Raw genomic sequence first — 22564 nt, 5'->3', positions numbered from 1 at the left:
ACAAGTTGAGCATCTCATACTATGATAGAACTATTTCCCCCCCCCGCCCCCCCAATTTCAACACTTGCTTAGGGGCATTTATGATTATTTCCAGTGCATTCTGTCTTTTTCTTTTTTATAGAAGTTCACTAAAAGTGTAAAATATGTCCTATATATTCTATAGAAAATTCTTTTAATGTAGGTATGATTAAAGATACACTCAATTAATGAGAAAAGTATCAAAGGAATGATTATTTGCCCCCCTGATTGAACTGAAATGGAGTTGTTCATATACATACATTTTAAAAAATATATCCAAGAAGAACAAACACTGGTATCAGTTAACAAAAATAAGGACTGAACATTATTACCTTTAAAATGGCAAAGGCAGATACAAAATACAAAAAATAACTTTACTTTGACTTTACAGATGAAATGTCCTCCCTAAGAAAGGCTAGCATTGGCTAGTTAGTCTCTGGGGCAGATGTGGCATCTTGCTGGGTGCCAGCCTCTGTGGGCACAGCCTCGGGGCCAGCGGCAGCAGCAGTGACTTCGGAGACAGCGGAGGTGGCTTCTGGGCTGGAACCAGTCTCTGCCTGACCAGAGGTGGCCTCCATCTCACCGGGGGTGGCCTCTGTCTGAGAGGCTAACAGTTCGTGACTGACACTGGCATCTGTTAGACAGGGGATGTCAGCCTGAGTAGGCATGCCCTCTTCTTCTGTTTCCATTTCTGTTTCCTGGCTTTGAACTTCCTCACTTTCCTCTACCATAGCAGGTGGTAACTGCAATAACGTCTAATAAAAAAATAAAGAAAAGGAAAATATCAGTATAAATGAACTCAAGTAAAAAGAATTGGCTTATAAAGTTAAGCTCTCACATTAACATTATTATCTTCCTAATAAATACTGTTCACTCTTAAGTTCTCCAGAACAATGCTGGCCATTTCATTTTACAGATGAAACAGCTCTGATGACAATGGCCTACGTTTTGCTAAATATGCCAACATGGATATCACAAATGATCAAAATACGTATTAATTCTCTAGAGAGGAAAATAATATGAAAACCTATTAGATTTTTTAGCAAAGGGATTTGCTGTCACACTTCTGGAAAAACAGCGGCTGATTAGGACTGATTAACACACCAAGGCGAGAAGGGCCAACTTTGATCAAGGAGCCCTGTGAGGGGCAGGGAGAAAGCCATGGCAGGGAGGGGGAAGGTACCAGACTCTGTCCCACCCAAACACTGGAGCAGCTCTAGATGCTGGGCCTGGTTGCTGGAACAGGTGGGAAAGGGATTAGTGAAAAATGAGAGGGCTTACCAAGAGGCATGAGGACACTTTGGGGGATAATAAATATGTTCATTATTCTGACTGTGAAGATGGTTTCACAGGTATATACATGTGTCAGAACATCATACTGTATACTTTAAATAAGTGGCTTTTGTTGCATGCTAAATTATATCTACATAAAGATGTTTTGAAAGTATGGATGTTACATGAATAATAACAACCCATTTTGGTTTAGTTGGTTTTCTACAAGGAATCACGTATTTAAAGATTTATTCTAAAGTGAAAGGAATACAGTCAATAATACTGTGATAATGCTGCACAGTGATTCCTAAATTAGTGGGGTGATCACATTGTAAGGTATAAAAATGCAAAATCACTATATTGTACATCTGAAACTAATATAACTAATATAATATTATAAACCAGCTACACTTAATTTTTTTTAAAAAAATGATATATTCTGCAACAGAGAAGATTCTTTAGTAAGAAGAAAACTAAGTTAGTGCTGAGAAAACTCACCTGATGATAGTGATGGGTGGTCTGTATCAGGTGCATATACATGTTGTACACAAAGTTTGCCATTTGGGGCATATTCTTTATTACTTGTACTTCATGAGATGGCCTCTCTCCATTCTAGAAAAGACAAAAAGGAAGTTAAATATAGTGAAAAACACTAAAAGCTAGCATTCCAATAGGAGCCCATCTCTCTGTTTTATGTGTAAGTACTATTGGGTTTAGAGGACACAAAGATGTAAGTGTGAGAATCGAATAAAGAAGGAAAAAGAGTGATTCCATTTAAATGTAGAAAATGTAGAGATCAGGAGGGAGCCAAGAGTCACTAGCTTTTAATACAATTTCAGGCTCGTAAGTCCAATGTGAGTTTTGGTCCACCAACTAATGTAGAAAAAAAAGAGAGAGCAATCATTTGGAGAGAAAAATCACCAAAGTCTAAAGTAATGGTTCCTCATACTGTATATGCTCCAAAGGCAATTCTCAAGATTATTCTGAAAGAAAATGTTAAAACTGTTCTTCCTACTGATGTTTTTCTAAAAAGTAAGAAGCTAACATTTACAATGAGAAGCTAACAATATCTGGACTGTCAGTCATGAAGGTGAACATTCAGAAGGAATTTTTACTAATAAAGAATGCATATATAGTAAGAGATGCTGGCAAACAGTAGCTAAAGTGTCAGCGTTGTGTGTCTATCAGGAGCACCTGGGGGAGAATGTTCAATCAGAGGCCTGGGCCTGGCCCCAGAGATATTCATTCAGTGTCTGAGGTAAAATGAGGTGCTTCAAGTGGAGCAGTATCTGACCACAATCTCAGAAACAATGCTTTCTATTTGTGCAGGAAAGTACAAAATTTGCACTTCTTCCTAAGCCATACTAGAATAAAGATGAACAACTTTCCTATTTATAATCAATCATACAAAGTCTTCCCTTTCTTATATAGGAAAAATTCCGAAAACCATAAAGGTAAAAAACTTTTATCAAGAAATAAATAAATAAAAGTGACTTAAATAAAAGTGGCAAATCATTTAAGACACATAAAGTTAGAAATACTCAGTACATTAAGTAGCATTCCCAGAATTCGGCAGGGTGGCAGGCTCGCATGTCAGCAGGTGTTCTTTTGCTAATGGTCACTTTTTGCAATGGTCACAGCATGTGTGTGCAGAGACTCCCATGCTGCTACAACCACAACACTGCCTTCAAAACAGGAAGTTTTTCTGTTTTGATCCGTTTGCTTATTTTCAGGTGGCTTTGCTGGGGAGCTGCCTCTTCTGGGAGGCAGTGCTAGCTGCTCAGCCCTCACTGCCCATCCCCACAGCCTCTTGAGCAGAGCATGGGGAGATGCTATCTGACCTCAGTCCCCAGTCTTGAATCCATGGTGCTGTGCAAAGCACCAGTTTCTACACTTCTGCTCATTCATATTGCCTGAACTGCACTCCCAGTTTTCACCAGGTATGTCCCTGCAGCCCTTGGGATTCAAAGCACCTGGGGAATCCTTTCAACCCCAAGACACAGAGGCTCTGCCCCAGACCTCTTGTCAGGAATCTCTGCTAATCATTAGCCCACAACAGATGGAGAACCTCAGCGCTACAGGACTGTGTCCAAACTTCAGAGATTGACACTCAAGGCTTTACATGACCCCACCCCCATCATATCTCCACCGGTCTCTCCAATTCCTCTACAGCAGCATCTCTTTACCTTTTTGGAAAGTACTTAGCATTATTATAAAACACACACACAGAATTTAATCTTGTTTTTTCTCTAAGAGGGAAGAAAAATGTACTGTAAACATTTAAAAGTTTTGTTTAAATTCCAATGGATCTCCAAGACATTTCATTAAATGTAAAGGCAAAGCCCAAGTCTATATAGTATGCTTACCTTCATGTAAGAAAGAAAATAAACAGGTATCTGTTCCTTTGTGCCAAGGTAATATATAAAGAATAAACCAAAAACTAAAGAGATTGCTTTTATGGGGGGAGAGGAGAAGAAAGGGAAGAAAGGAGGAGGAAGAGGAAACCGGAAGCAGGGATGAATGAGGAGGGAGTGGTATTTCTCTGAGTATAACTGTTTGTTAAGTATATATGTATGTGCTGCTCCCTCCCACATTTTCCCAGAATGTAAGTTTCTTAAGTCTTCTCCAAGAGCTAAACTATTTATTACTCTGTTAAGTTCTCCTTACAAAGCTACACAATGACTATGAACATGGACTCTGGAGTCAGCCTGCCTGGGTTTTCAAATCTCGAATTCTTCATCTACTAGATGCACAGCCAAACTACTTCTCTAATCCTCAATTTCCTCATGCGTAAAATTGGGTTAATAAGAAAACCTCCTGAGCAGGGCTGTTACTGAGATGAAATAAAATAATGTGCATAAATAACTAATTGCTTGATACATGATGAGTACTCAATAAATGTTGGCATATATTGTTTTTATATAGAAAATCTAATTTAGTTCCTTAATGCAAGCAACACTCTTAAATTAGTACGTAATTGGAAGATCTGTCTGATCATGTTCCTACCTAATGTAATCATCCATAAGAGAATACAGCTCAATAGAATGAAGAAGTCCTACCTTTCTACAGGTTGGGAAAGGTTCCGTTGGAATTATATGCAAATGAAGTGGGCGGGCTGTGAGCTGGCTGAAAGCTGGAGTGAGTTCGAAACAGTTTTGGAAGAGGGATACTCTGGCGAAGATATAAAGTCCAAGTCTGGCTCGAGACATGGCCACCACTAAGCGACGAACATCCCTTTGGGAAACAAACAAAATTAACATACATCAAGATTAACAACACATTTATGTAGCTTTTTAAATTTTTCTTACCTATTCTACTAAATATTCCTATTAAGCTGTGTCATAAAAAGTTAAGTTTCTTCAAAACTTAATAAACATGAAGTTAATCAATGTTATGTGACTAGTAAACCAAGTACAAAGTTAATGCTTTATCGCTAATCTATGCGTTGGCTTCTTCTTTTGGGAGAGATCACAAAATAACTGATGCACTAACTAAAAAGATCCAAGTAGCTACATTGGTATTATGATATAGTTCAGTTGTCAGTCACCAGTAGTAAGTCAATCCGCACCAACCTTCCTCCATTTCTTCACCTACAAACTCCAATGCTCCTCAAAGTGAAATTTTACTTCCTGGGTAATTCTCACCAGTTTTATACTTATTTGTAATAATAATTACAAATATAATCATATATAGTATGATGACATGGTATAACACCACATAATACCATGTCTTTTTTCATGTATTACTCTAGTACCTGGGCTCAATGTGAGTTCGAAACAGTTTTGGCCTAAAGTAAGTATTCGGGGTTCATATAAACAGTAATAAAATGGCTAAATTGAATGACACAACTACACATATGCCTATCTAATGAATTATATCAGTTTTCTTTATCTTTTAAAGGGAATATATGCTTTTAAAACTTTATTTGAGTCAAATCAATTTATAAAAAGAGTGATATCCATTAAGTCTAACTTTAGTATGTGTTTTAGTAAAAAAAAAAAAAAGATAATTTTAGTTTCAAATACAGAGGACAGTTTTTCTGGAGATGCTCTTACATATCTATTTGGATTTGTATTTTACAAAAAAGAAGACTTTCATGAATAATAATAAAGTCTGGTAAGATCATATAATAACCAGGGATTCTCCCATCCCCCCACTACACAAAACTACGAGGTGTTCACTTAGGTAGGAGAAAACATATCCCTTCCCATAACGTTCTGGTGTCCCCTTCACACCCAGAAGGCTCTCCACTCTAGGCAGAGCACAGATCCAGGCTACAGCAGCCCTGACCTGGCCCCTTGGAGGAACTGTGCTCTCGTCCTCAGGGCTGCAGTGCAGCAAAGCGGCTTTGCAAGCCTCATCTCCCTGTGCAGGAGTGTTACACTAAGATCCTCTGCAGATGCAGGTGTGGGCACCTGCTAAGGATATGCTCAGTGTCTCCCCAACTGGACTCTAAGCTCCAAGAGGGTAGAGATCACGAATATTAGAATTATTTATACAGACTCAGAACCCAGCACACTGCCAAGTAATAGACTGACTTGAAAGAATTTATAATGAATGACCAAACACTATGAGCATGACAAACTACCAGTCAGAAAAGTAAGTGAGCAGACAGGATTCCTTGGAGCTGTATCTTGAACTCAGGGCAATGAGATCACCACCTGCTTTCAGTCCCCCAAACAAGGCTGGGCAGAAACACTGTTCAACAACAGGCTGTCGTTCTGACGGACCCTTAGGAGGACAACACAGGAAGTGACAGTCTCACTGCTCTGCACTGAGCAGGTCCCCAGCATTTCTACTGGTACCTGGGCTATTGAAGTCAGGTGGGGACAAGAACAACAAATGTTGGGAAAGGGACTAGAAATGTCTCACTACTCTGGCTTCTGAACGGGTCCACAGTGTCCTAAGACACGTTTCTGGAATTAAAGCAGAATAATCTGGCTCCTACCATCTCCTAAAGAGTCTACCCTGGATGAAAAAGATGTGGGCAAAGGCAATATGACCGGCACAGGGAAACAGAAAGGGTTAAACGCAGAGTTACACATGACTTAGGTAACTACACCCAAGAGAAAGGAAAACATGTCCACACAAAACCTGGTACATGAATGTTCATAGCAGCATTATTCATAAATGGCCACAAAGAAGAAAAACCCCAAATATCCATCAACTGATAAATGATCAATGAAATGTGATATATCCACACAATGGAATGTTATTTGACAATAAAAAGGAATGAGGTATTCATACATGGTACAACAGGAATGAACCTTGAACACATTATGCCAAGCGATTCCATTTAAACGAAGTGCCTAGAATAGGTAAATCTAGGACAGAAAGGAGGATAGTGGTCGCCGAGGACCTGGGGAGAGAAGGGAGTGACTGCTGGTAAGTACAGGGTTTCTTGTGATGAAAATGACCTTAACTGATTGTGAAGATAGCTGCATAACTCCATTAATTAATATGCTAAAAATCACAGGCTTGTACACTTAAAATATGTGAGTTGTATAGTATATGAATTCTATCTCAATAAAGCTATTATTTAAAAGAGAAATAAGAAGGAAGTAGGTTTCCTTGATCTCTTGAAACGTAAAAAAACAAAATATTAGAAAAAGAAAGATATGAAAGATTATCTCTGTGAACCAAAATATCCAAGAAAGGTTTGGTAAAATCCTAGCTAAGGTACCTAGGGAATTTACATAATTGGAATCATAAATAATACTTAAATTAAATTTCCCCTGTATAATCTAACTACACCCGAACCATCACCAGAACCCTTGATGAAGAAGCTGGACATTCAAGAGCAAATTTTGGCAAATAAAGAAGACTGATTACGTGGATAATGATATTTTTGCTTAGAAAAATCTTGATATTAGACAATACCAAAATCAGGTTCTTTTTTAACCTTTCATTTATAATAAGCATTTTATCATCATCATCATCATCATCATCATCATCTATTTTGTGTTTAAGTTTCTAGAAAAGTCAAGCAAAAAAATAGCAGAGAGCTAAAGTCATGGGAATCTAGAAAAGACAAAGCACTACAGAGTAAGAAAAAAGGTGGGGAGGAGAGGAAGCAGCGCTCATGCACTCACACTGAGTTTTTACGAGATTTAATTATATAAATCGTAATGATGCCCCATTCAGAGAGCAGCCAGCTGTAACTCTCACTGCGGAAAAGGAACTGCTTTTTAGAGAAGTTAGTCTCCAAATACTTGCTTGACAAGTAAATAAACAAAAATAAACTGTATTTTAGAATGCTACAGTCTTCAAACAATTTCTTAAAGCATTCTATCTTTGCTTACTCTTACATAAAGTTATCAGTCGAATGGAACCTGACCACTGGGCTAAGCTCCAAACAGAGCTTGACTTACTGATTACACTAGGAGAGCTTCGAGAATTTTCTCTTTAATCTACAAAATAAAATAATAAAATGAACTCTCCGTATAGTTTTGCTATTAAATCATATGAGATGAAGGTTTATATAAAATTAAACAGCTGCTTTGTAATAAGAAGACATTATTCCCATAAATCTCTAGCACATAAGTACATCACAATAAGTGACAAAAATAGATTATTGTTTGTTTTGACAATTCTTAATCCTGAGAGAACAAATGGTTCCTTTATCCTCTAACCCTGAAGCTGGGAGACTGTGTGGAAACACCAGAGATCCTGTGATGAAGTCATTCTGAAGAGACGCTTGTGCCACTTTACTTCTTTTAATTTCTGACAGATCCATTCTCACACTCCAACACACAGCACCAACGCTGTCCTAACAATTCATTATACTTTAAATTTAAAAAAAGTAAAACTACTCAGCCACAGGAGTTTAAAACTGAAGCAGAGAGTAAAGGTCAATGACATTATGACAGTTTTTCCTTACGCACCTCAGATGGCCCACTGCCCTGGTTCGTACTAGAGAAAGAAGAATATAATCATTCTGTTGACCTTGAAATCTGTCAACAGTTGTCACCTAGAAAGAAAAAAAAATGGTAAATATGGCATACTTAAAATAATCAATCCAAAGTAAACATGACCATATACTTGGCATTCAAAAGATGAATTAATGAACATGAACTATGAAATAATCCACAGTAACCAGATGGCTATGTTCCTATGTTACTCATTCACAGTCTTCCCCTACTAAACTACTCAATTCCATGAAAGCAGGCACTGTGTTTAGCTCATTATCTGGTATCCTGGTTTGATGCCCAGCAATATAACTTAAGTGTGCTCACTTATTATTTAACACATTCCTAGTTTTCATCTATAGCATTCCTCTATCAAAAAATAAATAATCTTCATAGTACTTATTGTTCAGTTTGAAAATACATGTACAACTAAGGAAATTCAGGGAGGTTTCCGTCTAATGTTGGCACCCAAGCATTTACCTTTTTCATTAATTCAACAAGAAGTTTAAATGCTTATTCTGTAAAAATTACAATCATAGTCCTATCTTTGGAAGTTAACATTTCTTTTTAAGTCAGCTTCACAGAGGTATAATTGACATACAGTAAAATGCACTCATTTAAGTGTGCAATTTGATATATCCTGACAATATATACTCCCTTAAACCACTGCCACAACCAAACTTGCCAAGACCTCAGGCCCCTTGTTGTCAAATCTGCATTCCCCACTCCAGGCAACCACTGAGCTGTTTTCTGTCACTACACATTTTTTTTAAACCAGTTCTAGAATTCCATTAAAATGAAATCATACACTATGTACTTTTTTGCCTAAGTTCTTTCACTCAGCATATGTTTCTGAGACTCATCATGTGTTGTGTACATTAAAGTTCATACTTTTTTACCTCAATACACTTGCCAATTTAGTATTGGGTTGTCTTCATTTAACAGTGACTTTTACAGAAGTTCATATATTCTGAATTCAAGTGCTTTGCTCTTGTGTGTGGATGCTATATTAGGAAATCCTGTTGCCATCCTTACCATGTGGAGGGCTTGTCTCAAATGAGAATGGCTGGCAGAAGGATGAAATGAAACTTGGTCTCTGACTACATCACCAAGTCCCCCTAACCTGGAGCCATGCTACTTTCATCTTGCAATGGCAGGGAGTAACTGTCTTTATTATTTGAATTAAGTTTTTCTGTTTTTATAAATAAAAGAACTCAGATATTGAGTTTCTTCTATTTCAAAACTTCCTACATCTCAAAGTTATTAGCTTCTCAATTTTGACTGTCTATACCCCTTATGGAGTGTCTAGTCCTCTCCGCAGTCCTTTCAATTTTGTCTTCATTTCAATAATTTTGTTTTATTTTCTTCCATTTCATATTTTGTCTCTTGCCGAGTTCTTTAATTCTCTACTTTGTAGCCCTCCCTCTCAGATACGGTTACTTCATTAAAGTACTTTAAAATCCAAAGCTAAATGTGTATTCAAAATTTCATCTGTTCCAGGCCAACCTGTTTTTTTCTGGAACATGTATCTTGTCAATTAGTATGTTTTGATGCTCTTTACCTGATTTTTTTCCTGTATAAACTGAGCTTGTGCTAGTTTCCGCTTCCCCCCTATTTCACCACTGAGTAAGTGGGTTTCCTTACCCACTTATTATGCGAGTGATTAGGGTGGGGTAAGCAGGATTGTGTTTTAAAGGCTGTATTTTTTTTTTTTTTGTCACAACCAAAGGTTCTCTTTTCTTCTGCTACTATAGAGACAGTCTATTTGCAAATAAAGCTATGGCACATACAGTTCACCGAGAGGTTTCTTTGAACCAATCTGGGACCAGGAAGGCGTCTGCTCACCCCAATCCCTGAATCCGTTGTTCAGAAACAGGGTTGTGGCTCTTAGACTTCAGAGAATGCCACTCACCTTCATGAAGTGCACACTTACAGGCACTTTCAAGACCAGTCCCCTAAATTCCCTTCTTCCCCCCATTTCCTTCATGATTTTTGTCACCCTGTGTTATCTCACTAAAAACGGAGTCTGTCTTCTCTTCCTCCCATTTTCCTCTTACTTTTGGATTATTTCCAAGAAAAGGTGAAAGAGCTTTTATACAGTGACCACAGTCCTAACCTCATCATTACTAATATATTTGTTTGGTTATTCTTTCCAATTTTCAACCCTTTATTGATAAAATCAAGCATATTTATTTATTTTTGTATATTACTCCCCCACATCTCATTTGCTGTGGACATGACCACAAAGCATTTTTCCCACTAGGTTTTCTTTCTGCTACACTGTTAGCATTTGGCCTATTGGGAACATTTTATGAGCCCTTACTTATTTTTTTTTGCCTAGATCAGCACTGTCCAATATCAATAAAACACAAGTTATATGTGATTTTGTAATAGCCATCAGTAAGATTTTAAAATAGCTATCTGAGATCTCTGGAGTCTTGCTGATGTTCTGTCTAGCTAATCCTTCTGGGTTGCTAGTGACCAGACAGTTTGTTGTGATCACATGATCATCCTATATTCCTGTTATATAAGACTATGGATGTGGTAACTATGGATTGAGTAAGAATTATCTTTAAAAGGGTTAGGACTCAAACTCAGGAGGAACTAAGGCAGTGGAAGGAATCACAACATGTGAAATTCCTCAAATAAAAATTTATTAACTTTAAATAATTGTGCTTATGTTACACATAATAAATAAAAACCTTTAAAAAAAAAATCCTAGGTCTGGGTGCACTTCACAATTCTTTATCTTCAAGAAAAAAACACTCCCTTATATACACACAAAAAGAGACAGAACAAATTATACTTTTGCAAATAAAACAAAAAGTGATACAATTCCCATCTCTACTCTAATAATACCTAAATAATCTAATTTTATTATTCATCCTTTTGCCAGCAAACATGTTATAAACATTTATTTCTGATCACTATCTATAAAAATTTTCAGTGTGGTAGTTGAGACAGAAGTTCAAAGCAAACCAACAACACTGACAGATAGGTTTGTCAGAGAATTACTTATAGTTCCTATGACAGCATTTTCTCACATATCTTAAAAGGAGATAGCAAAGAGACGAAGTGGGACAATATAAATAACTCATAATAAATACAAATCTTTCCATCTTTCCACCAACATCATAAGAGAATGTACATATTATATTCATAAAATTACCTTATTTGGTCTTCCAATCAATGGATTGCTCCCACATCGTCTATTGATAATGTCACGAATAAGATGCTTTTGCCCATTATAAGTTGTTAGAATACTGATCTTGTCAGCAGGATAACCAAGTAAACACATGTACATAAAGAGTGCCACTACATATTCTGCCTCTCCAAGATTCTGCAATGCAAACATAACCAGATTGTGCATTTATTTTCTTTTCTTTCAATTTTATATAATTAACCAACTAGCACAATTTGTTCATTTATCACACTTCAAGCGGTGAGGAGTTAATAATTTGGACAAGTGAACTCCTTACATGAAACTGATGAGTAACATTATCCTAGATTAACATTGATAAATAAATGTAGAATATTTTAAGTGTTACCCTTTAACATTTGCAATATATTTGTAATAAACATCATAAAAGTTACCAACTTAAAAACTTAATACTTTTGGGACCACAACAATCACAATGCAGATAGATAATTTTCTGCTGCAGGGTACTGGAACGATGGCTATGGAAAGAAACATTAACATAAAGGGGCGAGGCAACTGGCTTAGAAGCCAGTGTAAGATCCAGTCTAATAACACATACATCCAGCAGTACTGTAGTCAACCTTCCATTTTTACACCATGCTTTTCCTTCTTCATACTTCACAGTATCTTTGTGTTTTGTGTTTGTTCTCTAGGTTAAGTGGGAAGAGGATGTGGCCTCATATTTGTCAGTCTGGCTGACTCTAGGGACTGGTCAAAGTTGGAAGAAAGGAGCTCCCTTGGGCCTGAAAGTCAGGAAGCTCACACAGGCTGCTTAGTGCAGGTCAGGAGAGACTGATGGAAGGAGTAAGAGATGAGGGGAGAGGGTAAAAGGAGAAAGAAGCATAACATATAAATCAAAAAAGAAAGACAAGAAGCTGCATTTCATGTCCAGGCCATAGGAAAATTACAGGAAGACCTTCAAAAAAGCCATTTATATTCTGTGACACTTGTGACACTCACACAGCTTATCTCTTAAATCTTCTGGTTCTTTGGAAGACAGCAGGGAAAAGAAGCTGCATGGCCGTGTAAATCTTATCAATTTCTTATCAAGAGCAAACTACATTTATTTAAGCATACAGGTAAAAGGAATCTTTTGGTGTAAATGCTGCCAGGCCTTTTCGTACCGATTGCCAATATATATATGTTTGTTTTTCTGTTCCTTTTTATAAATAAAATGGAACACTATAGATATACTTATAACTTGATTTTTTTCATTTAATGCAGCATAGACATTTTTCCTGCCAGCAAACCAGGTTATAATGTTGTCATTCTTAGTGGCAATTCAGTATTTCATTATATGGAATAGGTAACAATATAATTAATTCCTACTGATAAGACATTTAGGTTGTTTCTAATTTCCAAAATAATTTACAGTAAAAGGTAAAATAAACATTTTAGCATATAAGTCCTTTGTAAATTCATCTAATGTTTTTTAGGAAGAATTCCTAGAAGTGAGAACATTGTGCTTTTAACACATACTGACAATCTACCTACCAAATTACTTTCCTACTAGCATTGCATGAGTATCGAATTTCCCCAAACCTACCCGAACATATAGGATCAGAGGTAAAAATATGTGCCAGTGATTTGTACTTGCTATAAATCTATATTTGTGTGTGTGAGAGAATTGCATATTCTTGTCCTTATTGCACTTTTTTTTTTGGGGGGGGGGAGCTGATTTTTAAAAAAGCAAAAACAATTTATAAGAGTTTTATATACATTCAGATTTCAACCTGTTGTCTGTTAAATGTTGAAAATAATTTTTTTTCTCAAACCAGTATTTTTCTTTATGATTTTTGCTTCTGGTAACAAGCTTAATAATCTCTTTCTCACCCAACATTATATATTCATCAATACTTCCTTCTTTCTGGAAAGTTTTCTTATAGTTTCCTTTGTGTCTGTATCTTTAATCCATCTGAAATTAGATTTTTTGTGCTGTGTGTGAGGAGGGTATTTCACTTTCCTTTATTTAATGACTAGCCACATGGTTCGTATCACTGATGTAGGTAGTAGTTCCACCTGCCAAATGCAAAATAAACTTAAAAGTCTTATGTTTTTTTCTTACCTGATAAAAGTAAGGATTAGGCTCAGACTCTCCCACTCCCTGAAAATCTTCTACATTGATGAGCTGGAAGTCATACAGCAAGCCAGCATTTGCTGTGCTAAACTCCGGCAAGAGCTGAACATGGGGTAAGTTGCCTAGTTTCTTGTATCGCCAGTTGTACAGGTTGCACAAGCTTTCCAAAGACAAAGCCCCCCAAACAGGAAATATTAGCAAGGTAAAATCCCTTTTAACATAGACAGGGCATTTCTAAGCAACTGTGCTCTTCCTCTTAACTTTCATTCTCCCCACTTTGTGCTCCTCTTTCTAGCAGTAATGCTTTTTCATCCTTTGCCTCCCGACTTCAACTAACCAAATCAGAGGGCAGACGACAGTACAGAAGTGACAGCTCCCAAGTGCTCTCTGAGGCCCTGCTTCTTCACCCAAATTAAAGAGCAGGGAAAAGTCCATAAATTCAGGGAAATTTTGAGGTAACTATGAGATGGGGCCTGTACACTTTATGAAGCAAGAGTTGGTGTGTTCTCCTCTTGTTCACTTTTTGCTTTATATTTCAAAATGATATTAACTGCATATCTTTGGGGGGGCATAAAAAAAGGACAATGAAAAAAATTCACACCCCATGCCAAGGCAACAGAGGTGCGTTCAGATACTGAGATGACCAGTTCCTGGACAGCAGGGAGTGCTGAGAGTGTATACAGAAGATGCCATCAAATACCCGGACTACGGAGCTGGCGCCCTTAAACTAGAGTAACCCTCTACCTTGCTCTGGCTCTCCCTTGGGCATCGAGGTCCACAGTAGGAACTCCAATCCGGACGAAGCGAGTGAAGAGAGACTGCTCCATGTTGGAATACTTCTGAAAGGCCATGTTCTTAATGACCGGAGGTAACTGGTGATGATCACCAATCATAATCCATCGTTTCAGTCGGCTAAAACCATCCTGAGGATTCTGGAAAAAACAAGTGAGGAAATGGCAAAATATTCTAATTGATAGATTATCCTGCTAGTCTCCTACTACTTATTACACAAATTCTTGCTAAATGGCTTCACTAGCTTACTAAATCTCCATATTCACCTGCTCCACAGAGAGGAATCTGGCACATTCACAGAATGACTTGTAAATCAAGTATAGGTGCCAATGCGTCTTGCTGATGGTGTATGAGGAAGGATGGAGGATTGAGAAGGCAAGCATGGAATTACCCTATTTTAACATTTAGGGTAATCCAAAGAGGTCTGGGAGGTATAGTCAGAATTAGACAAAGAGTACATAGAAGGAAACAGATGCCCATACAGGTCAACATAAACACCTTGCATCACAATTATGCTGAGGGCCAGTTCTGAACCCCCCAACGCAGTAAAAATTACACCTTCTTTAATTTCCCATGCTACTATTTCACTTTCCTACTTGTGTCTCCTTATCCTTGAAACATATCCTGATAAAATACATTTCAAGTCCCAAATAACTTGGCTCATAAAAAACTATTTTTGGAACCCAATTTATCTGTAAGTTAGAGCAATCTCGATTCTTAAATTAGAATTCCACATTTTGTTTTTAATGCTTTCATAGTAAAGAATATTGTACAATAAGAAACATACTTAAACATCATCATTTAGCTCAAAAGATTTAGGCATAAGATAAAGAAAAGCACTGTACCCAATAAACATCAAAAAGAATTCTAGAAACAACTCTAATGAAAGAAATGGAAAAAAAGGCTATCTTTCCTCTAAAATACTATAAAAATGCAATTTTCTTTATTAAAATTACTTAGTTTTTCAAAAAGTAGACTGTGAATTTTTAAATAGTACTCCAAGAAACAATACAAACTACTAAATAACCAGTGAATATTTTAAAGGAAGTTAACAGGCTTAAAATAGCATATCAAGCATAATGATGTTAAAGAAAATACGTAACTATGGCAATTAGCACCCTAAAATTATCTAGCTTTCTGATCCTGACCCTGTGAATTTCTGTGTCTCAGATCTCAGTATCTTACCTGTAGAAGAAGAGGTATAAACGTTTCTATCTCCAGGATCTGAGCAGCCTCCTCCATTAAAATGTTGTCATACTGAGAAAGGAGAAAAAAGAAAGTCTGTGAGCAAGACAGCCTGAAAGCCAAACATACCATCATAACCACAGCCATGCAAAACAACACCTAAATAATTTCAGATAAAAGTAATAAATCATTCAAACAGAAAGTTCACGATCTTATTTATCACTGTGCCTCTGCTTCTCCAAATTGTCTTTAACCTCAGGGAAGCCCCGTAAATATATAACTCAACCTTGAGGAGATCCTGTATATAATTTCTTGAACAACAATATCAATTCAGTTCTTTAAATTCTACATATGCAAATCAACTTATGATTATATATGAGGTCACTTTCATTGGTACTTCTTTTTAATTTTTTTTAAAAAAATTTACATTCAATATCATTTTGTAGTAGTTTTAGGTGTACAGCATAGTGGCTAGCCAATGATATGTTTTCCCCTTGGCAGTTCCAGTACCCAACTGGCACCATACATAGTTATTACAATATTATTGACTATATTTCCTATGCTGTACTTTATATCCCCATGACTATTCTGTAACAACTAATTTGTTGTCATACTGAGAAAGGAGAAAAAAGTTACCAGTACTCTTATCATAGGTAGTATTTTGGGGTGAGTTTTTTTCCTTATGAATCCTACCCAGCACTTAACAATCTCTGATTCAGCCCCTGGCACTCAATATATCAACAAAGTATGTCAATTTCACCTTAAAAAAACTCCCTCTTGAACCTATTTATTTTTCTCCATTTCTACTATCATTATCCCTCTAGTCCAGCCGTGGGCAAACTACGGCCCGCGGGCCGGATCCAGCCCGTTTGAAATGAATAAAACTAAAGAAAAAAAGACAGTACCCTTTTATGTAATGATGTTTACTTTGAATTTATATTAGTTCACACAAACACTCCATCCATGCTTTTGTTCCGGCCCTCCGGTCCAGTTTAAGAACCCATTGTGGCCCTCGAGTCAAAAAGTTTGCCCACCCCTGCTCTAGTCTAAGCCACTACTCTGACTACTGCAAGCAATCTCTTTACTCCTCTCCTGTCTTATACCACCTACATCACTGATAAAGCAGTCATCAAATCACTTCACCTCCCTGGTGTCATACCTTTCATTGTCTTAGGGATAAAAAAAATCCATTATAATGTGTCGTACAAGAGATCAATTAACTTAGGGCATTGCCTTCCTCTCGTTCTTTATATGTCATCTTTCTCCTCATTATTATGCTTCAACCATGTTGACCTAGTTCACCTTCTCAGAAATGGCAAAACCATTCCTACCTCTAGTCCTCTTCATGCTATCCTCTCTTCACTTTGTCTGCTTGGCTCTTTCTCATTCTGAATATATCAGGCTAACCCCAATGTGTCTAGGCCTCCTCTGACCTTCCAATCTAAAACAGTTTCACAGTACTCTTTTCCTTTGTGTCACAGCACATAGCACACCGCACACCACATTTGTAATTCTGCGTACTTACTTGTCCAATGCCTGTATCCTCCCACTACCCAGTTTACCCACATATGTTAGGTACTGCTCATCCTATCATCATGTCTAATAGACAAACATGGTAATTGACCATACCTTCGCTACACCTCCCATTGGATAATCAGAGCGATATGCAAATAAACCTCCAACAAAGATGGCGGCTAATTTGCATACTGCAGGCAGGGTGGGAGAACACCATCCCGCCTGCCCTGCCGCCATCCGGGCCTGCTATCTGTGACCCAGGGCGGCCAGCGTCCCGTGTGCGACCTGACCCGGGGCGGCCGGGTGGGGCAGCAGTGATCTGCAGGCCAACCCGGGCATCCCGTGTGTGACCTGACCCCGGGCGGCGGGGCAGGGCAGCGTGGCTCCTCTGTCACCTCAGCTTCCTCATCATAGCTCCCTTGGGGGCCTAAGCTTTTAGTTGGACATCCCCCGAGGGCTCCCTGGCTGCCAGAAGGATGTCTGACTGCAAGCTTAGGCCTGATCGTCCGGGGAGTGGGCCTAAGTCAACAGGTGGACATCCCCAAGGGGTCCTGGACTGCAAATGGGCGCTGGCCGGGCTGAGGGACCACCCCCCCCCCCCGCAAAGTGCACAAATTTTTGTGCACCGGGCCTCTAGTATATAATAAAAGGCTAATGTGCAAATCAACTGAATCGCGAATGACAGGTCGCTATGATGCGCACTGACCACCAGAGGGCAGATGCTCAACGCAGGAGCTGCCCCCTGGTGGTCAGTGTGCTCCCACAGGGGGTGTGCCACTGTTCAGCCAGAAGCCGGACTCATGGCTGGCGAATGCAGCGGTGGTGGCGGGAGCCTCTCCTGCCTCTGATGTCCGACTGCTGTCACTTGGACATCTCCGGAGGGCTCCCAGACTGTGAGAGGACACAGGCTGGGCTGAGGGCCCCCGCACCCCCCCCCCCACCCCCAGTGCACAATTTTCATGCACCGGGCCTCTAGTATGTAAAGTAATAAAAAAAAGTCTTTCTCCAACATAAAAATATTTAATTCTTTCTTTGATGGTTACTTCTTTTATCTGCCTAATTCTCTTCTAGATCAATTCTCAACATGTTATATACTTCCCTCCTAATTCTGATTGCTACATAGTGTATCTTATACCTTGTTTTATTGGTAAAACACAGTCTTTGAGAATCTCACTAACTACATATTAGAGTTCCTTTGTTTTCTGTTTTAAGGTATTCTCTTGTTTTCTAGGGAAATGGAAGGTAGGGGGATATTTATTCTTAATGCTTAATTAACACTCCCTTTTTAAACTAATCTACACCAATAAAAGGGAAACATGCAAATAGACCATCCCTCCGCTACACCCACCAGCCAATCAGGGTAAGTATGCAAATTAACCCAACAAAGATGGTGGCGGCCACGGAGTTGGAGGCTTGGGTTGCCACAGGCAACAGAGGAAGCCAAGCTTCCCGCCCACCCTGGCTGCCGCTGAAGGAGTGGCTGGGAGTCTGGGTCTCCGGGGGGCTTGGCCAGCCTGAAAATGGCCCTCAGCCCCTCACCCAGGCTGGCCACACCCCCATGGAGTGAGAGTCCCCACTGGGGGGCCTGGCTAGTCTGCAAACAGCCCTCAGCCCCTCACCCAGGCTGGCCACGCCCCCCAAGCGGGGACCCTCACCCTATGGGGGCGAGGCCGGCCTGCAAACCACCACAGGCTCCTCGCCCAGGCTGCCCCACACCCCAAGGGAACCCCCACCCCAATCCGGGACACCCTTCAGGGCAAACCAGCTGGCCCTCACCCATGCAACAGGCCTCTATACTAATAAAAGGGTAATATGCTAATTAGACTGGGAGACCTTCCAGGAGACCTTCCGGACAAAGCTATGGTGGCGGGGCTGAGGTAGAGGTGGTTAGAGGCCAAGAGGGGAGGGCAGTTGTGGGTGATCAGGCCAGGATGGGATGGCAATTGTGGGTGATCAGGCCGGTGGGGGGAGGGGAGGGGGCGGCATTGGGGGTGATCAGGCCAGCAGGCGGGGGCAGTTGGGGGTGAGCAGACCAGCAGGGGGGCCAGTTGGGGGCGAGCAGGCCGTCAGTGGGGGTCAGTTGGGGGTGATGAGGACTGTGGGGGGGGGCAGTTTGGAGTGAGCAGGCCAGTGGGGAGGGAAGGTGGGGGCGAGCAGGCTGGCAGGGGGGCCAGTTGGGGGCAAGCACACTGGCATGGGGGGCAGTTGGGGGTGATCAGGCTGGCGGGGGGGCATTTGGGGGCAAGAGGGCCGGAGGCGGGTGGCAGCTGGGGGCGAGCAGGCCGGCAGGCAGAGTGGATAGGGGGCAATCAGGCAAGCAGGCAGGTGAGCGATTAGAAGCCAGCAGTCCCAGATTGCGAGAGGGATGTCCAACTGCCAGTTTAGGCCCGATCCCTGTGAACTAGCAGTAGGACATCCTTCCAGGGGTCCCAGATTGGAGAGGGTGCAGGCCGGGCTGATGGACACTGCCCCCTGTGCACGAATTTCATGCACCGGGCCACTAGTTTATATATATAAAAGCCTAAGCATCTGGATGACTGGACAACTGGCCAGTAGCTATGACGCGCACTGATCACCAGGGGGCAGACGTTCAACGCAGGAGCTGCCCCCTGGTGGTTAGTGCACTCCCACAGAGGGAGTGCCGCTCAGCTGACAGACGGGCACCAGGCGCCGCCAGGCTCACAGTTGGTGAGTGCAGCTATGGCTGCTGAAGCCTCTCCCGCAGACACCCCTCCTGTGCGCCTGAGCAGCAAATGGAGGCAGCAGGTGCAGTGGGGCCGGGATGAGCAGGAGCGGTGCGGGGCCCAGTCGGGGCTGGGCTTCTCCCCAGCCACCTGCCACTTTGTGCACTACTTCGTGTTGTGCAGGATCATTGTGAAAAGCTGGCTGAAGCCCGACAAGCTGGCAGGTAAGGCTGGGCTGTGGTGGTGCGGAGGTCCACTGATCTCTGCAAATCAGGCTGAGGGACCCCACTAGTGCTTATCAAAATATGTTTGCATCTATATTTGTCCAAGATTGGTAGCTGAGCTGGATCTCCATTGGGCAGGATGGAAGTTAAAGTTCAATTCTGCACTGTTTCTTGTTGAAAAAGGTTTAGGCATGTGGCTGGATATCTTCTCTACATCTATCTGATACTGAACTTCCCTATTACAATGATTAATTAGGTAATCTGGGTGGGAGCTTAGAAGAAGGGAGATGTTCAAAAAGCCACATTTTCACAGAAGTCCCTGCATGGACTTTCACAATCCTAGACACACTATGCAAAAAAGAATGGGAGAGGCTCAAAGAAAGCTTAAGGAGCTTGCTTTCTGAAAAAATCTAAAAATGTACTGCAATTTAACTTATAAAAACTTATCTATAGATTCTGCTTTAAAAAGGAGATTTTTAATCACAAAGCAAAATTATGACATAACTATACTGGGAATGTGCACACATGTCTCCTTGGGGACAGCACAGAGTCAAAAGATAAGGCCTAACAAGGAAATTAAACATTCTTTATTGATATAGATTAAAACAACAAAGGAAAAGCTAAAAGAGTTGAAAGACTGGATAACTGGGGATAATCAAGAAATAGGGGATGATTGCCTTTTTAAAATTTTAAGCAGATCTACAAGGTTTTTAAGCTCTTAAACCAGATAGACATGTATAAATTGGATAAAAATAAAATGTTAAAATTAAAAACATAAAAAAATCCAAGAGATACTATCAGCACTCATGCTAACAATCTTTAGATGTGTAGCACAATGTAAGTATAGAAATGAATAATGAAAATGTGATAAGCTACAAGTAGTGTGTTTTAGAATATGCATGTGGAAAGCGGCATGCAAGCATAACATCCTAATTACAACTGCATCATCTCCCCCTGTTATTGAACTGATATGATTTAATATAAAACTCAAAGTATATTTTATGTCAGCCCCAAGAATAAAATATTTAGGTGAAAAAGTCTCACTAATAATTTTCAAAAGGGTAACTTCACACTACCTTTTAATACATTATTTGTCCTACTTGCAGCTGAGAAACCTTTTATCTGAGATAACAACAATTCTATCACCTTCAATTTACTTAACACCTATCTTTCAGTGAACGAATAACACTAAAAAATTTGTCAGTTACTTTCATCAACAACAAATGCTTTGCAAATTCTGAATTCAAAATAGTAAGGAACCCTATTTTAAACAAGCACAGATAAATCAGTTTCAGGGAAGTTAAATGATGTGCATTGAAATAGAGTCTACATCAGTATCACTAGCAAAATCACAGTCTGCAAATTCAAATTTGTTTGCTCAATTATTACATTCCATTTCAACTGAGCCACAGGCTATATACCATGCGCTTTAGCTCTTTGGTCTTTATCATGTGATTAAGTAATTTAATATCTCATCCTTACAGTTTAAATATTCCATGTCCTCACATGGAAGGCTTTTTCTTTACTGAATGAACAAATAACTGGGACTGAATGTGTTCTCAAAGCATGAACAATGTGAGCACATAGATGTTTATTTAATAGGTGAAAAACCACCAAATGTTATCTTTATAGCTTTCAGTTCTGTTCAGATATTTTTCACATAGTGAAAATGTATTAATCTACCTTAGTAGGTATTAAAATTTGGTTAGACAATCATATGGCTATAATATTATTTAATGGATATATTACTAATTTAGAAAAATTACATTTAGAGTTCACTAATCATATAAACATAGGAAGTTATCACTTTTTAGAGACATTTTTAAGTTATTATAAATGCAAACTTCTAAAAGAGGTAGGCCAATCTCCAAGGGAAATGGCCTACATTAAAAACAAAACAAACTAACAGCTAAACAAATGATGAATTAACAAACTAAAATACAAGTCTTTACCTTGAAACCTAACTTGACTAAATCATGTCGTTTTAAGGCAGCATGAGTACAGGTCATGGCAATGATTTTGGCTTCTTTCACCAAAAGGTATTTAGATCTGTCCAGTCCACTTCGAAGCAGTTCAGAGGCCCTGAATTCCTACAGAAGTGGGGGGAGGAGGGACAGTGAGAAACTATTTTAGGAAAATGAACACAGCTTATGCAAACATCCATACAATCCAGTTAATCAGACTTAATTCCTAAGAACTTAAAGATATCATAAATCAGGCCTAAAGAATCATAATTCTCTTCATTATTAATTAGGTACTAATTGAATTCAAATAATAGCTGATAGTCAAGCTACAATTTGGACTGTTTTCGTAAAAGGTAAAACATTTGCATTAACAACAAGAATACTAGTCCTCGCTGGGTGGCTCAGTTGGTTGAAGCATTGTCATATACACCAAAGGGGTGCGGGTTCGATCCCTGGTTGGGCGCTTACAGGAGGCAACCAATAGAGATTTTTCTCACATCAATGTTGCTTTTCTTTCTCTCTCTTCTCCTTCCTCTCTCTAAGCATACCTTCGGGTGGAGATTAAAACAAAAAACCCCAAGAACACTGAATAAAAGATAAATTATCACTATATTTATTTACTCAAGGTCCCTCCAGGAAAATGAAACTATTTCAAGTATTCATAACAAAGGTGAATTTAATGCAGTGGACTGAGTACACAGGTGACAGAAGAGCAGAAAAGCAATG

General features: G+C 39.5%; 1 protein-coding gene across 1 annotated transcript in view; it reads right to left on the bottom strand.

Moving 5' to 3' along the window:
* Positions 1-314: 314 nt before the first annotated feature.
* AQR (aquarius intron-binding spliceosomal factor) overlaps positions 315-22564 on the bottom strand; it is a 95857-nt gene continuing 73607 nt past the window's right edge. Inside the window, exons 27-35 of the mRNA XM_081107938.1 lie at positions 21827-21964; positions 15452-15523; positions 14219-14406; positions 13463-13634; positions 11368-11538; positions 8175-8260; positions 4350-4524; positions 1789-1902; positions 315-773 (exon numbers count right to left, since the gene is read on the bottom strand). Coding sequence (XP_080964064.1) covers positions 444-773; positions 1789-1902; positions 4350-4524; positions 8175-8260; positions 11368-11538; positions 13463-13634; positions 14219-14406; positions 15452-15523; positions 21827-21964 — 1446 coding nt within the window. The 3' untranslated portion in view covers positions 315-443. The remainder of the gene's footprint in view (positions 774-1788; positions 1903-4349; positions 4525-8174; positions 8261-11367; positions 11539-13462; positions 13635-14218; positions 14407-15451; positions 15524-21826; positions 21965-22564) is intronic.

This window comes from Myotis nattereri, assembly GCF_964212035.1.
Source record: "Myotis nattereri genome assembly, chromosome: 1".
NCBI classification, from domain to species: domain Eukaryota; kingdom Metazoa; phylum Chordata; class Mammalia; order Chiroptera; family Vespertilionidae; genus Myotis; species Myotis nattereri.
This window is presented reverse-complemented; position numbering and strand designations above follow the sequence as displayed.